We start from the raw sequence: 16663 nt of genomic DNA on the forward strand, positions 1-16663 counted from the left end.
CATTTTGTATGACAAGAATCCACCAATTAAGCTTTTAGAAAAACCACCATTTGCAATTCCAGCATGCAGAACATCCTGGGTGAAGAATTCCAAACAGGTTTCTGAAAGCCACACTTAAAAAACATTCCAAAAGTGACTCCCCTTCCTTTTTTTTAAGCCCCCAAATTATAGAATCATGAAGGGGCCATACAGGCCATCCAGTCCAACCCCCTGCTCAACGCAGGATCAGCCCTAAGCATCCAAGAAAAGTGTGTATCCAACCTTTGCTTGAAGACTGCCATTACTCAGGTCAAGGTAGACCTGCAGCCAGGGAAGGGGAATACAAAATGTCTGGCTGGTCCGGCCGCCCCCAAAATCCTCTCCAAGAGTGGCATCCTCAAAATTATTTCGAATGAGGTTTTGAATGGCCTCCGCTTTGTCAACCAGCTTGCGAGGCTGACCTAGATCCGGAGAGCAGGCGCCTGGAGCAACTGGGGGAACGTGGCTCAAGCTTGTTATGCAGATTATGGGCCACGCTGCTTACGGGAGTGATCCCCACCCTGTTTGGCCCTGTGGGCGCTATGGGAATTCTCAGAAGGGATGGCAGTGCGCCGCCCCATAAAGGACGCCGCAGGAGGCGGAGGCAAAGAGAGCAACTCCCTCCTCACCTTGCAAGAGAGTCTCGGAAGGGGAATAACAGAAGCCGGGGCGAAGGAAGGGGGAGTGGAACAAGCCTGGGGTGCTTGGCGATGGTTACTGAGTGGCGTTACTGAGAAGCCTTGGGCACCAGAAGCATAAATAAACCAGGGATTCCCAACCAGGGGGTCCTCAGGGCCCTGGAGGGATCCGTGGCCTTTCCCTTTTGTCTTAGTGGATTTGGCCACAAGCTAGGGATCTGGCCACCTCTTCGCGGAGGGCTTGCTGGGTATGCCACGGGTGTAAAACTCACAGGGTTTTAGCATGGAATGGGGGGGGGTCTGGGCTGTCTTCTCAGCTCCTACCCTTCTTTCTGGGTTACATGAGGTAGAGCCGCTGTAGGAGCAGTAAAGGCAGGGGAGGGCAAAGGGGGTGTGTGCGATGCCACTTCTGGTGACATGTCACTTCCGGGAGAGGTGGCAGGGGAGGCGTGGCCAGTTGACATCGCTTCCTGGGGAAGCTCCAAAGCCCGAGAATGTACTTCAGGGTCTCCTCCATGGTGAAAAGCTAAAAAAAAAAGGCCGATATCAGCGGAGGGAAAGAGGGCTCATTCACTTTGCAATGGAATGCCAGCCTTCAGGGGTGGGGAGAGGGGGGGGAGGAAATCAACATGTGGCCCAATACATAGCGCTTTTTATTCCTTTTTTTCCTTTAGAACACAGATTGCAAAATTCCGTTCCAACCGCGCCCCCTCCGCCGTCCTGCCGGGCAGAGAGGTTTACACGGCAGCAGTCCGCCAGGCCGGGAGGAGACCCGTTGCAGTATTTAGTCCCTATAAAACTAATCCCAACAGGGGCTTGCCTTCGGCCAACAACCACCTCTTGCCGGGACTCCAAGCTCTGGGCGGGCGGCATCCCTTTCAACCACAACAGCCGCAAAGTGACACTTGGCTGGGCTCTGGAACGGAGGAAGGGCGTCAGGGCGCCTCTGCTACGGAAGGTGAAGTCCACGACCGCGGCTCCGGGAGACGGATGGCGCAGGCTGAGAAAATCCGAGAGGGCGATTCAAGAGCCGTCGCCTCCCTCTCCAGCGTGAAGTCCCACCTGGTTCTCAAACTTGGAGGAAAATAATGGGGGAAAGAGGGGAGGGGGAGGATCAACAAAAGTTTGCCCCCAAAACTCCGAGTGGAGCTCGCTAGAGTAAGCAAGACTGCACTAAAATTTCTGTTTTAAAAATAGCCGGGGAGACGGATCTTAAGGAAGGCCATCCCAAAGTCTTGCTTGTAGTCCAAGCGTCACGGGGGGAAGCCCAATCGTAAGAAAAGGAATACAAACAGACCAGCAGAGCAGCGGAGGGTCGTGTGGGATGACGAACAAGTTAAGTTACAATCAGTTCGGCTGAGCTGCCCCCTCCTCCGAAACCGAGAACGGGGAGACGAATCCGTGGAGGCTCCTCAGCGGCATAAACGCCGCCGCCGAAATCAGCGATGGCGTTCCGAGAAGCCTGCGGTTTAACGTTGCTTGACAGATGAGTCTGCCGCAGGAATACCAAGTTTACAGAGGGGGAAAACAAAAAACAAAAATCAGCCGCCCAACCCTGGCGGGGGGAGCGGAGTATACTGCATCTCTGGAAAAAGCTTGTGCAAAAGTGTCGGGGAAGATGTACATTTTTGCAGACAGTCTTTTGTTTTCCATCCTATACATGCGTTATTGCTTGAGGGAGACGACGGGAGGGGGAGGAAGGAGGCGTGGTCGAGGGGCGGCTACGGCGCCATCCAGAAGGGCATCTGTTGCTTAGCGCGTTGCTGTGACGACGGATACTGGTACCCCAAGCTCCACGTCTGTGAGAAACTACTTGCGTTTTTGTGGCCTCCGTGGTCCTCCTCTTCGTCAGAGGAGTCGCCGGCGTAAGCCACCAGGCCAAACCCCTTTTCGCCGGTCTTCAGCTTTTTGGCTGGATGATCTGTAGTGGGAAGAGAGAAAAAGCACGCCCCCACGCAAAGAGGACAACCCACCCCGGGTGAAGAAAAAAAATTTTTTTAAGAGAAAGATTAAAAAAAAAAAAAAAAACAAGGAAGACAACAAACATTTTCCCCAAATAGGTGCATTAAAATAAGAAAACGTTTTTTTGGTTTTTTTTTAAAGAATTGTTAGTTGGACACCATTTTGAGGTCACAGGGCCAGCGGTCACCCCGGGTGGGAGTTCGCACGAGACAGCGTCCGCGATGACATTCCATCAGAACCATGTAAGAGAACAGAGAAGAGAGAAAAAAAGAAAAAAAGACACAAAAAAGAAAAAGAAAAAGGTAATGTTAGCAAACGCCGGGGGAAAAGGGCTGTATTTTCACTCCTAAAAGGGTTGCAATTTCACTCCTAAAGAACCCGCGTCAAAGGAAGAGACCCGCCTGCAGTTAGATGCTCCAGCTTTCTCCTGTTCCCTTGGGGACGGTCGCCGCCCTTAGAAGAACAGAGCTGCAGGATCCGACCCGCAGGTTTTGGCTGTTGCTTTTCGGAGAAAGATTTAATAAAAGGGATGTTCTGTCTCCGTAGGTTTGAGAAGCAACCAACAGAGTCAAAATAACCCTACAGAACTTCTGGTGGCATCATAAAATCTTCTTGCCTTAACTGCAGAGCTGGACTTCTTTGGAATGTTTATTTGATACAATGGAGGGGATCGTTGCTGGTCGGAAGGAGAAGACAGAACAAAATGGGAACTGCTTGGTAAATGGACAAAGGGGCGTGGGGGGCAAAGATTGGGGGCACAGATAGAAATTGAGCCTGGCTACAGAGACAGGAATTTTCAGTTAACTTTAACACGTCTGACCTTCCTGCATCAGCTCCTCCCTTTCCCGGTCATGTTGAGATTTGCACTCATAATTCACATCTCCCGGTACAATTTTTGTCCACATACCTGTCTGACGCAGTGAGCGGTGACTCACGAAAGCTCAAATTGGAATAAAGCTCGTTGTTTGTAAGCTGACCCTTAACTTCCTTTTCATTTTACTATGAGAGGCTAACGCAGATAACTCTTTGCAATCTCCAAAGAGGACCAGCTAATTTTATTTCCGCATCTGGGCACACAGATATCTCAGTGCAGACACCTGAAGCTGACTTCTGCTGGATCTGACCCCTGACCCCTCAAGGTCAGTCGTCTACTCTGACCGGCAGCAGCTCTCCAAGGTCGGAGGAAGAGGTCTTTCACATTGCATACTACCTCATGGTTTTAACTGGGAATGCTAGGGATTAAGCCTGAAACCTACCGTAAACAAAATATATGCTCTGCCAGTGTGCCACAGACATTTGCTACCCTACGGACTCTGCTGAGTGGAGGAGGAGATAGCTGGTTTACACTGACCCCTTCGCCCTTTCAAATTTTAATCCAATTTCTGCAATGCTCCCTTTCTGGAAAAAGTTGGGGCTAGAATATTCTTCAAATCTCACCCCCCCCCCTTGCAACAAAGTTTGCTCAGCAACCTTTGCCCAATCCCACTCTCAGCTTGATCTAATTCCCAGGGCTGTTCTGAGAATAAAAACAGGGAGGGGAGATTTTTGGAAGCCACCTTGACCTCCCTGGAAGAAGGGCCAGAGAACAAAAGACCTATGATAAGTGGGACTGGCTGACATATTTGTTAGCTCTTCGTGTGCTTGGCATTTATAACTTTCCCATGAGAGGCTATAGCTGGCCGGTTCCCATTTAAAGTGACCGTGTGGAACCTGAGTAGAAAAGGCCTGGCGTTTAGAAGGGCAGAGAGCCCTCCCCTCCCCGAAATGTCAACAAGCTATTCATGATGGAGATGAGAGACAGACTCACACGCGCGCAGCTCCTTGGAACTCTGGCTCTGAACTGGTTATTTAAAGCAAGCCTGGAAAGATACAGTCGCCAAAAGGTAAACGAGGGGGAGAAGACAAAACCTGCAGCCTTCATTGGGCTTTCTGGGTGGGAATCGGGGCACACAGCGGATGGGCCACTAAGCTGAACTGCGCAAAGGACGGCGGGCCAGAGGGGGAACACCACTTTTGGGTATGGGCACAGAGGCGCTGGGGGGAGGGAGGGAGGGGGGGTCTTGTTGCGATCAGCGGAGCTGGCTGGAATACGAGCGCGAGCCACACCTCCTCCCCACTGCACACGCTCACCGTTGCCGCCCACCAAGGACCCGTTTCTGTCTTCTGGATCCGCCTTCATCCCCGTCACGGGCAGAGACGGTGGAGGCATCAGCTGCCTGTTGGGAGACAAGGATGCGGCCGTGTCATACAAGGGGAGCTCAAACGTCCAACGTGCTCAGGAGACGCTGACGGCCGTCTTTCCAACAGCCCTGCGAGGTACGCCGACAACTTTTGACTCCCTGAGAACTGAAACCTATCGAGGCTATCCTCATCAGTTACTGCTGTTCACTTGCAATACAGGCTGAGAGGGAGCAACCTGCTCATGCATTGGCCAGACGCCACCTGGAGTCCTGCGCGCAGTTCTGGAGGCCTCACTTCAGAAAGGACGTGGCCAAAATGGAAAGGGGGCAGAGGAGAGTGACAAGGAGGATCTGGGGTCCGTGAGGGACTTGGGAATGTACAGCCTGGAGAAGAGGAGGTTGAGAGGGGACAGGATGGCCCTCTTGAAGGATCTAACTGTCACTTGGGAGGAAGGCGGGGAGCAGTTCCTATTGGCAGCACAAAACAGGGCTTGCAGGAATGGCTTTAAGCTACATATAGAACAGGACCGGCTAGATTTCAGGAAAAAATTCTTCACAGCCCAAGTAGTTCAGCAATGGAATGGGCTGCCTAAGGAGGTGGGGAGCTCCCCTTCACTGGTGGTCCTCAAGTAGCGGCTGGACAGATACTGATCCCAGATGATTTAGGCCAGTGGTTCTCAACCTTTCCAATGCCGCGACCTTTTAATACAGTTCCTCATGTGGTGGTGACCCCCAAACCATAAAATTATGCAAGGGTTCTTTCACAGAAATTAAACCGAAACTGACCAATGGAGTGAAGATCCATTGCTCATGATTGTATATAAATTGGGTTTATTTCCAGGGTTTCTCAGCTCAGTTCTGCCTCTTGTCCCACCATGCCGATCTCACTCTTTTCTGCTGCTCCAGACAGACGGACGCTCTCTCGATCTACCCCACAAGGCTGTTGTGTGGAGGGTGCTGCCCCCCCCCTCCCGGCCAAGCTGCTTGCCCTGCCTCAAACCCTGTGAAAGAGTCCTTTGACCACAAAAGGAGTCCCGACCCCCAGGTGGAGAACCACTGCTTTAGGCTGATCCTGCTGTGAACCTATTTGCCCCCTTCCAACTCTAGGATGATTCTGTGATTCTACCCACCCTGAGCCAACTGGGAAGGGCAGGCTATAAACATAAAATTATTATGACTATCATTACTGACAACTGATAAAATGTAGCTTCTTAATGGGATCTGGGAGGGAGGGGAACTGTACACAAACACCAGCACAGAAAAGAAAACCTAGTTGATAATGTGAAAGTCAAAATTATATTATACACAAACACACACACACACTTGAAGCGTCTGCCGCGACATACCTGTCCCTCTCTCTCTCCTTTCCTGAGGAACCCGCTGCCTTCGATCCTGCGCCATCCATCTCGGTCTGACCGGAGAAGCCTGTACCTAAATTAGTCATATGAATGGGTCCATGCTATGAGCAGAAAAACACAGCAGCATTAGGAAATCTAAAACTGTGACACGAGCTATTAGCTCCTTACTGAATTTTTTTTTCAGGAGGCCCAGCCTCTCTCCTCGCTCTCTTCCCTTCCCCTCTCGAAATGGCATACTTTGTGTTCCACGGTGTGGTTTGGAGCCCAAGGATCGGTTCAATTCATAGTGGCGTTTCCCCTGGCATGAGAGGCCTAGGCGCTCTTGCACGGTACCAGGGGAAATCACAACAGGTGGTGGAACAGAGCGGCAGGACCTCTCCAAAACACACTGTCCATTGTGCTCAAATGGGAAACAAAGCATGCAATAGCTCAGGGGTAGTCAAACTGCGGCCCTCCAGATGTCCATGGACTACAATTCCCAGGAGCCCCCTGCCAGCGTTTGCTGGCAGGGGGCTCCTGGGAATTGTAGTCCATGGACATCTGGAGGGCCGCAGTTTGACTACCCCTGCAATAGCTAGACGTGAAGAATTGGGGAGATTTAACCAACAGCAGCTCATGAAGCTGTGAGCCAAGTTTATGAGTTCAGAAGAAGAAGAAGAGTTGGTTCTTATATGCCGCTTTTCCCTACCCGAAGGAGACTCAAAGCAGCTTACAGTTGCCTTCCCTTTCCTCTCCCCACAACTGTGAGGTGGATGAGGCTGAGAGAGCCCTGATATCACTGCTCAGTCAGAACAGTTTTATCAGTGCCGTGGCGAGCCCAAGGTCACCCAGCTGGCTGCATGTGGGGGAGCGCAGATTCGAACCCGGCATGCCAGATTAGAAGTCCGCTCTCCTAACCACTACACCAAACTGGCTCTCGAAACCAAGGTCCTTCCAGCAGAAAAGAGCAAGAGTCCGGCAGCACCTGAAAGTCTAACAAAATTTGTGGCTGGGTAGGAGCTTTCGTGAGTCACTGGCTCAATTCTTCAGGTGCAGCTACAATGTGAGTCCATCTGTCCTTATGTCTAGGAGAGTGGAGGGATTTCGGAGGCTGAATGACCATAGCAAGCAAAGGACAACTGCAGGTGGAGGTGTGATATGCAGAGGGGTCATGAGGCAGGAAACCTACGTCTTGATTTAGTCCAGGGGGATGCATAGTCTTGCGCTTCATTATCGGTTGCAATACAGCAACCTCGCTTTCTAATCCCCATTTAAAAGGCTTTTGTAAGAAAGCAACACACACAAGCTCCTCCCCTGCTACCAATTTCGTTAGTCTTTAAGGTGCTACTGGACTATTGACTGTTTCTATGGCGACCCATCTTGCTCTAAGATCCATCTAGCTCGCTCTTAGCCATTCCGTTACGCAAGCTCTCAAAATGGGTGAGACCCAAGTCTTTCTAAAATTAGTAAAAATACAGTGTTTTAGGAAGATAGATTCAATCAACGGGGTAGCCATATGTGGGTCTAAAGCAGCAGTCCAGCGGCACCTTTAAGACCACCAAAGACTGAGCTTGAATAAAATAGTGTTTTATGAAGTTTTTGAAGGGTCCAAACAACCGCAGCTTTCGAACTCAAGACTTGTAAATAGCTTCTGGCTGGTCTCCTAGGGTGGCCAGAATGAGTCCTCGGGTGCCCAGGCATGCTTGGAATGTCAGTGCCCCCTTTTCTTTTCCCTTTCAAAGCAACTTGTTAAGTGAGATGCATCATTTACATTAGATGTTGACCCATGACGCTCAGGGCAATCTGTGCATTTTATCCCACTTCATGGTGCCCTCCCAACAACCCTGTGAGGTAGTTCAGGCTGAAAGGAAGAGAGGAAGAGAGAACGGCCGCTTGCTTCAAAGGTCGATGAGTAAGCGGCTGAGTGAAGATCTGGATCCAAGCCCCCCCCCCCCCAGCCTGGTTCATAGCTTTATCTGCCACACCACTCTCTCGCAAACTCCCAATTGCCTCACTCTGGTCCGTTTGCACTCTAAAGACTGACTTAATAAATTCTGGCCCCTCAAGAGGGAACAAAAAAATCCCAACAAGCCAAGCTTAAAAGTCCCTCCTGCCACCCACCTTCCCCAGGGTTCATGACGAGATGTCGGCCCTTGAGACTCAGAACGGAAGGTGATCCAAATGAACAGGCTTATAAGAAGAGGGGTCAGGTTGGTAGAGGGTAGGGAGGCCTCAGGGGATGGAGCAGCAGCCCTGCACCTCAGAGACCAAGAGGGATGGATCAGAACCGATGGGATGAAATTAATTCAAAAGAAATTCCATCTAAATCTCTGGAAGAAGTTCCTGACAGAGCTTCCTCAGGCTTCCTCGGGAGGTGGTGGGTTCTCCATCTTTGGAGATTTTTAAACGGAGGCTGGATAGCCATCTGACGGAGAGGCTGATTCTGTGAAGGCTCAAAGAGAGTGTCCTGCATTAAGCAGGAGGTTGGACTAGATGACCCAGGAGGACCCCCTCCAACTCTATTATGCTATGATTTCGTGACTCACCTTTGACACCAAGCTGCCCTGCACATCATTCTCTCTCCAGGGCCCTCCCCCTGGCACGCTTCTTTGCCCTTTCCCCCTTCTGCCACTCTCCCACACTCCATCTCCCCCTTGCAGCGTTGTCCTGCTGCTTTAATTGGGGTGAGGTTTGACCATGCCTGCCCACTGCCTTTCTCATGACCCTGCCTGCCTGTGATGCTGTGGGAACATCATCGCCACAGGGGATCAGGAAACAACGTGTGGAAAGTAGATGAGGGTTTGCATGAGAAGCAGCCGATTTTGACTGTGCCCAGAAAGGAGCTGCCGCCCATTGCGGGTGGGGGCACGACCCTACTGTGTGTCACAACTGACCACTGGAAGACCAATCTGGAAGGAGAGGATGTCCAAAGCAACTGAAAACTGTTCTTTTCTGCTGACAAGGGGCTTGCTGACTTTATTTTTTGAAGTCCCTGAGCATTTTCAAACCAAGCCTGTTTTTATCCTTCCAAAGGAGTTCGACGCTATCTCCCCCCCCCCGCACCCCGCTTGTTCCTCTCAGAACCTTGCCGCTACTTCAGAAAGTCACCTGTTGTATGGATCTGCCAGCCCACATGGAGGGAGAAGTATTTATACCCAATTTTTCTCTATCCTAAGGAATCTCAGAGTTACTCACAATCACCTTCCCTCCCTCTCCCCAGCACAGGCACCTTGTGAGGCAGGTGGGGCTGAGAGACTCCAGAGAGAACTGGGACTGGTCCAGGGTCACCCAGCAGGCCTCATATGTCTCATGTGAGCCAGCTTGGTGTAGTGGTTAGGCGTGTGGACTTCTAATCTGGCGAGCTGGATTTGATTACCTGCTCCTCCCCCACATGTAAACAGCTGAGTGGCCTTGGGCTGGTCACTGCACTGGTAAAGCTGTTCTGACTGAGCAGGAATATCAGGGTGTCTGTTGTGGGGAGAGGAAAGGGAAGGTGGCTGTAAGCCGTTTTGAGACTCCTTTGGATAAAGAAAAGCCGCATATAAGAACCAACTCTTCTTCTTCAAAGCACCTTCCAATCGCCTTTCCTTCCTCTCCCCACCACAGGCACCTTGGGAGGCAGGTGGGGCTGAGAGAACTGAGACTGGCCCAAGGTCACCCAGCAGGCTCCATGTGGAGGAGTGGCGAATCAAACCTGGTTCTCCCGGTTAGATTCCACCGCTCCTAACTACTGCACCACACTGCTTGGGGGGGGGGGGGGAGTGTGGGGAGAGCTTGTGGCCATTGGACATGATACTCTGGATTGCTTAAAACTAGGTCCAGTTGCACATGCTCTAAACACAGCCCCACTTCTACAGAGGAGCACTGAAGCCACAAGGATATATTTACGTGGAGAATGATTCCAATCCATAGTAGCGTTCCTGAGTGCTCGAGCCGTTGCTTATTTCAACTTCAGCCTACATGCAGTAAGACTTTCCAAAGTCTACTATTGAGCTTCTCGCAATAAATTGACATTGCAGAAATAACTATGGGGGGGGGGGGATGCCAAAACTCTGCCTAAAACTGTCTTGTGGAAACCTGAGGCCCTGGAGACCCACTGCCCAACTGAGTTGACCATACTGATTTTATGAGTGAGTGGCCTCAATCTGTACAAGGAAACACCACGTGAGGCATGTGTGGGCTTTGGTTAACGAAAAGAAATAAGGAAACACCTCCCAAACAACCCTTTAACGCAGTGGTCCCCAACCTTTCAGAGGCTGGGGACCGGCAGGGCATTGGGCCGCGCCCGCATGGACTGGCCGCGCCTGCGGGCCATGCCCGCGCATCGGGTTGCGCCCGCACGGGCACGGCCCCGCCCTGATTCCCTCTCCCTGCCCTCCCGCAGTAAGAAGCTTCCCGGGCCGCAAGCTTGCGGCCTGGGAAGTTTTTTACTGCGGGGGGGGCAGGGAGAGGGAGCCGCGGCCCGGCACCATGGCCTTCGCGGCCCGGCACCGGGCCGTGGCCCGCAGGTTGGGGACCACTGCTTTAACGCACTCACTGAGAAACCAGGTTTCTGAAGAACGCAACTAAGCTTGCAGAGATTATTCCACCCGGTACTAAATGTCCAGCCAGACCCTTTGCCATAACTGATGGGGTGGGGGGTGGGGGCTTCTAGCCAACTCCTTCCATGCCCACAAGAAGAACACTAACTCTGATTGCTTCTGAATGCAGGAAAACCCCCCTTCTGCAGCCTCTGAACTACGCTGGTTTGTAAAATCCCAGAAGCAAGCGGTGGAATTCAACTCTCTCCCCCGCCCCCCGTAAAAAGGGACCGGTGGGGAGGGCAGAAGAGGAAGTGCTGAGGCCACTGCACCTGGTATCCCAGCAGCCCGGATTCCCGCTCGTCTGGCAGCTCTTCGGTGAAACGCCTCTTTTGGCCCGGCTGGGGCTGCGGCTGCGGCTGAACTTGCGGCTGTGCGCCGGCCGGCAGATTCGTCTTCACGGGGGCGGCCGGAAGGAAGGGGGTGCTCAGGGGAGTCTGGAAAGCACACCGCGCAAAAAGCGAGAGTTATTTGGGGAGAGCCGCAAACGGATTCGAGAGCAAGCAGGTGCGGAGTGGACTCCGGATCCGAGGGAGGTGGGGACCGTGGTCCAAAAAGGCCTCTCTCCAGGTGATCAATGAGACCCTTTAAATGGGAAGTGTCCAGGGTTGAACCGGAAACCTTATGCTTGCAATGCATGTGGTAGGACCTTGTCCAAATCAGTTTGGGCCTTTTTCTGCCTCCATTTCTGAGGAATCTACTGCCAGACAACCATGTATTTGTGAGGGAGGGGTCGTAGCTGAGTGGCTGAGCACCTGCTTGGCTTCCGGAAGGTCCCAGGTTCAATTCCGGGCAGCTCCAGTTATAAAGCCCAGGCAGGAGGGGATGGGAAAGGCCTCTGCCTGAGACCTCGGAAGAGCCACTGCCGGCCTGAGGAGACAACACTGGCCTAGGCTTGGGCTTGGTATGAGGCAGCCTTAAGGGTTCACATGAGTGTCCTCCACGCTCTCACAACAACAGCCCTACATGATAGGCCGGGCGGAGTGTGCGATGGATCCAAGGTCACCAAGCGAGCTTCCACGGCAGAACTAGGGATTCAAACCCAGATCGCCCCGCATCCTAGTCTGCCGTTCTGTTTAATCCACCACACGGCTCTTGGCAAGTGCAGGGAACCAATGATCTGAGGCTGTGTAAGACGGCCGTGTTCTTTCAAACATCGTCTTTCAAACGATTCACATTAAAAAACCTGCATGAGGTTTGACCTGCCAAGCCAAATGCAGCCTTTGATATGGCAAGTCACGTAGGCCTGGATGAAGTCAGCGCTCGTGACATTTGGAGCACTCCCTCTTTCTGCGCGCTCCTTATTTAAAAGGTCTTCTTTGCTCTAGGGTCACCAGGTCCCTCCTGGGCCTCCTTCCTGCTCCAGAAAGTCCCCCTGATCCTGCCCCTGTTGCCAGGCCCCTCCAGCTAAAAGGTGAAGGGGGGACTTACCGGGATCAGGAAGGAGGCCCAGCCGGCATTGCAGCCATGTGTCTACATCACTGCCCACGTGGCCCAGAAGAGATGTCACCCAATTGGGGATGCTGGAGCAACACTCTGGTACTTGGAAGAAAACTCTATAGTCAATTTGGCTCTGACCATAATGCTTTAGTGCTGCTGGTGATGTCACTTCCGGACCATGTTTGCAGGACCTCCCTTTTGGGGGGTAAGTTCCCCCCCACTGGCCAGCTGATCTTCACTCCGAGTCTCCAAATTTTGACAGGGAAGCTCCCTTTGCATGGCACAGGCCAGTTCATGGGGCAGAACAAGGCTTTGCTCTCTTCTGTTCCATTCCACCTTAATGCCTTCGGGAACCGTTATTTTATAAACTAAACTTTAAAAGCAAAAAATATACAGCGGTTCCTTCAGGCAGCACGTCTCACCAAAAAAACGAGAATGGGAACAAGGCTACACCAGACTCTGATCCAGAGCCATTCCGTAGAAATCCGTCAAGGGGAAGTTTCCCCTATTCCCCAAAGGACCCCAGAGTCCACCCCCAGCCCTCGTTCACCCCATTCCCGTAACAAAAGTTTACCATCTCGCAATTTTATACAGCATTCAAGGGGCCAGAGAGACAACAAGCTAGCAATACGGCCACACCCACGCCCGTACCGAGTAACATTCTGACCCATGATCCAGCCCCGAAGGGAAACCTCCTCTGGATTAGGATATTTAGTTGCTGCAGAACGGGTCGTCTTCCGCCCTCGCTCCACCCCTACCCCTGAACCACCCCTCCCTCGGCTTACCTGGCCAGTGCTAGCTGGAGGCTGCACTTGTGTGATCGGGTACTGGGTGGGCACGGGTGGGACTCCGGTGGGCAATGCCAGAACGCCTGGCGCCAAGGGAACCGCGGGAGGCACGATGCCCGGCACGCCGTAGGGGGGCTGAACGGGCTGCTGAGGAGGCGGGACCACGGGGTAGCCTGCCTGGAAGCCGTTGGGCGGGTAATACGGCGGCTGAGGGGGAACGGTGGCTATAGCGGCGGGCTGTGCAAACCCTGCGGGGACGGGGAGGCAACAGGGAACAGGTCAGCTGCAGGGTCAACGCCGTCCGTGTGTAATGAATAACATTTATTTTTATTTATTTATTTTTAAATTTGTATACCGCCGCTCCCCCGACAGGTCTCGCGGCGGTTCACATGATAAAACATGCGCATCTTTCTCTAAAATAAAACGCACCTTCAAAACTGTGTCATTTCCTGTCCCCCGAGGAGTTAAAAGAGTGCCATCTCCTCCCCCAACCCCACACTTTTTCATCATTTACTTTAATTAGAACCTGCCTGACTCCCCTATGGGGACCTAGAACGGCTTACATCATGCTCCTCTCCTCCCTTTTATCCCTGCGAGGTAGGTTAGGCTGGCCCAAGGCCATCCAGTGACCTGCCATGACACGATGGGGATTCGAACATGGCTTTCACAGTTCCTAGTCTGGCAGTTTAGCCATTACACCAGGGGTCGCAAGGGCTCATGGGAACTGTAGTCTGTGGGCATCTGGGGATCCACAGGCTGGCCACCCTTGCACTACACCGTGCTGGCTCAAACCTAAAATTGCTCCTCCAGGCCCAACTTTTTGCATGAAGCTCTCAGTTTAACCCTTGTACTATTTCTGTTTCCCTGACCTAGATGGTCCAGGCTAGCGTGATCTTGTTAGATCGCAGAAGCTCAACAAGGCCAGCCCTGGTTAGTATCTGGTTGGGAGACCACCAAGGACATCCAAGGCTGCCATACAGAGGAAGACAAACTACCTGCGTTTGTCTCCTGCCTTGATAACCCTGCCAGAAGTCCGCTGCCATTGGCACTTCACATACACCGTTGATGTTATTTTAAAAGTTATATCCAACTTTTCTCCCCAATGGGGAACCAACCCCATTAAATAAAACAGCGTAAGACAAGCCATGTTGGGTCAGACCAGTGGCCCATCCAGCCCAACACTGTAATCAACAGTGACTGAAAACTAAATGTCATCAGGAAGCCCACCAGTGGGGCCAGAGATCCAGAAGCCCTTCCCCAAGCACCAAGATCACAGAGCTTCCCTCCCCCAGAGTGTTCAGTCTATATGCCCTCTGGCTAAGAGCCACTCATGGACCTCTATATGCCCTGTGGCCACACTATATGCCCTGTGGCTAAAAGCCACTCATGGAGAGCCAGTTTGGTGTAGTGGTTAGGAGTGTGGACTTCTAATCTGGCATGCCAGGTTCGACTCTGCGCTCCCCCACATGCAACCAGCTGGGTGATCTTAGGCTCGCCACGGCACTGATAAAACTGTTCTGACCGAGCAGTGATATCAGGGCTCTCTCAGCTTCACCCACCCTACAGGGTGTCTGTTGTGGGGAGAGGAATGGGAAGGCGACTGTAAGCCGCTTTGAGCCTCCTTCGGGTAGAGAAAAGCGGCATATAAGAACGAACTCTTCTTCTCTTTCAGTAATATCAGGGCTCTCTCAGCTTCACCTACCCCACAGGGTGTCTGTTGTGGGGAGAGGAATGGGAAGGCGACTGTAAGCCGCTTTGAGCCTCCTTCGGGTAGAGAAAAGCGGCATATAAGAACCAACTCTTCTTCAGTAATCTCAGGGTTCTCTCAGTCTCACCCACCTCACTGGGTGTCTGTTGTGGGGAGAGGAAAGGGAAGGCGACTGTAAGCCGCTTTGAGCCTCCTTCGGGTAGAGAAAAGTGGCATATAAGAACCAACTCTTCTTCTCTGCTCGCTGATGTTATCCATGCTTTTAGCTGCCACCATTTAGAGTGGCACTGAATTCCACATGCTGGCTCCACGTTGGGTGAAGAAGCCCTTCATAGAATCATCGAATCCCTAGAGTTGAAAGGGACCTCCAGGGTCATCTAGTCCAACCCCCTGCACTATGCAGGACATTTACAGTTACCTGCCCACCCACAGTGACCCCAATTTCATGCCCAAGTGATCCCCCTATGATAAATCTCCAGAATCCAGCCTGGCCTGGATGAAACTCAGCTACTATCCCACAGTGATCAGTAATTCCCTTGCTATGCAAAGAAGGTCCCCAAGAGACAAACATTGAAACATCCCTTCCTGCCCACCCACTCACCATCTGCCTAAGTAAATTAAATCAGCATTTCTGTCAGATGATTACCTAGCCTCTGCTTAAAAACTTCCAAAGGAGAACTCATCACCTCCTGAGGAAGCCTGTTCCACTGAGGAAACACTCTGTCAGGAACTTCTTCCGGATGTTTAGCTGAAAATTCTTTTGGATTAATTTCAACCCACTGATTCTGGTCCGACCCTCTGGAGCAACAGAAAACAACTCTGCTCTATATAGAAGATGGAGCCGAATTGTTTTCTATTGCCCCAGACTTTCGGACCAGAACCAAGGGGTTTCCCTTTGATCTGTTCTAAGCCTCCTGCTCCTTAAATTCATGGAGGGCCCGAAAGTTCTTGTATTGCGCGAAAGGGAAAAAAAGTATTTTTTTCTCTGCCTTCTCTATCCCACGCCTAATTCTGTGAACCTCTATCATGTCACCCCTCAATTGTCGTTTCTCCAAGCTAAGGGGCCCTGACCTCTTTAACCTTTCGTCACAGGAAAGGTGTTCCGTCCCCTATATCAGCTGTGACCAAACTGTGGCTCTCCAGATGTCCATGGACTACAATTCCCATGAGTCCCTGCCATTGCTTTAGAATGCTTAGGGCTGATCCTGCGTTGAGCAGGGGGTTGGACTAGATGGCCTGTATGGCCCCTTCCAACTCTATGATTCTATGATCCTGCATTGAGCAGGGGGTTGGACTAGATGGCCAGTATGGCCCCTTCCAACTCTATGATTCTATGATTCTAAATAATTTCAGTTGCCTTTTTTTGTGCACCTTTTCCTACGCTGCATTATCTTTTTTGAGTGGTGGTGACCAGAACTGTATGGAATATTCCAAATGAGGCCACACCATGGATTTATACAGGGGCATTACGTTGCTAGCTGGTTTGTTTTCAATCCCTGGCACAGCATTTGCCTTTTTGATGGCAGCTGCACCTCCGAGGCCACGTTGTACTCCTTTCCTCCACTTGGCCCTCCTCTTGACAACCGCCCTGTGAGGTTATGTTAGGCTGAGTGGCTGCGACAGGCTCAAGGTGACCCGGTCAGCTTTCCCCAGCGGGACACAAACCTGGCTGTCCCAGGTTTCAGTCTGAAACATCACCACTACTCCGTCCTGGCCTTTGGTTTTTGACTCCTCTTCTCGCTTCATATAATGAGAAGCAAATGCAACACACTGAGGATACAAACCTGTTAAGGGCACAGCCGTGGTTATTTGGTTCACAAATCGTGAGTATTCGGCATGAACCTAGGGAAAGACCAAACAGATAAGATGCGTAAGGGTTGCTGGGCCTGATTCAGCAGACTGCCTGTGTGCAGAAGCCTTGAGTCCATGTTAGAAAGGCGGATTATAAACAACACAGGTGAATACATATATCTATCCAGGTGTCTCCCAGTTAGTCTCCTTGCAATCTTTAT

General features: G+C 51.8%; 1 protein-coding gene across 4 annotated transcripts in view; it reads right to left on the reverse strand.

Annotated features, from left to right (window-relative positions):
- Positions 1–1290: 1290 nt before the first annotated feature.
- KHDC4 (KH domain containing 4, pre-mRNA splicing factor) overlaps positions 1291–16663 on the reverse strand; it is a 31242-nt gene continuing 15869 nt past the window's right edge. Inside the window, exons 9-14 of one of the 4 annotated variants that reach the window (XM_077322852.1) lie at positions 16436–16493; positions 12941–13191; positions 10988–11152; positions 6145–6257; positions 4749–4834; positions 1291–2577 (exon numbers count right to left, since the gene is read on the reverse strand). In XM_077322852.1, coding sequence (XP_077178967.1) covers positions 2378–2577; positions 4749–4834; positions 6145–6257; positions 10988–11152; positions 12941–13191; positions 16436–16493 — 873 coding nt within the window. In that variant the 3' untranslated portion in view covers positions 1291–2377. Of the gene's footprint in view, positions 2578–3143; positions 4835–6144; positions 6258–10987; positions 11153–12940; positions 13192–16435; positions 16494–16663 lie in introns of those variants that run through there. The other 3 variants (XR_013228438.1, XM_077322845.1, XM_077322866.1) reach the window with 3 other exon arrangements.

Source organism: Paroedura picta, chromosome 1 (genome assembly GCF_049243985.1).
Source record: "Paroedura picta isolate Pp20150507F chromosome 1, Ppicta_v3.0, whole genome shotgun sequence".
NCBI classification, from domain to species: domain Eukaryota; kingdom Metazoa; phylum Chordata; class Lepidosauria; order Squamata; family Gekkonidae; genus Paroedura; species Paroedura picta.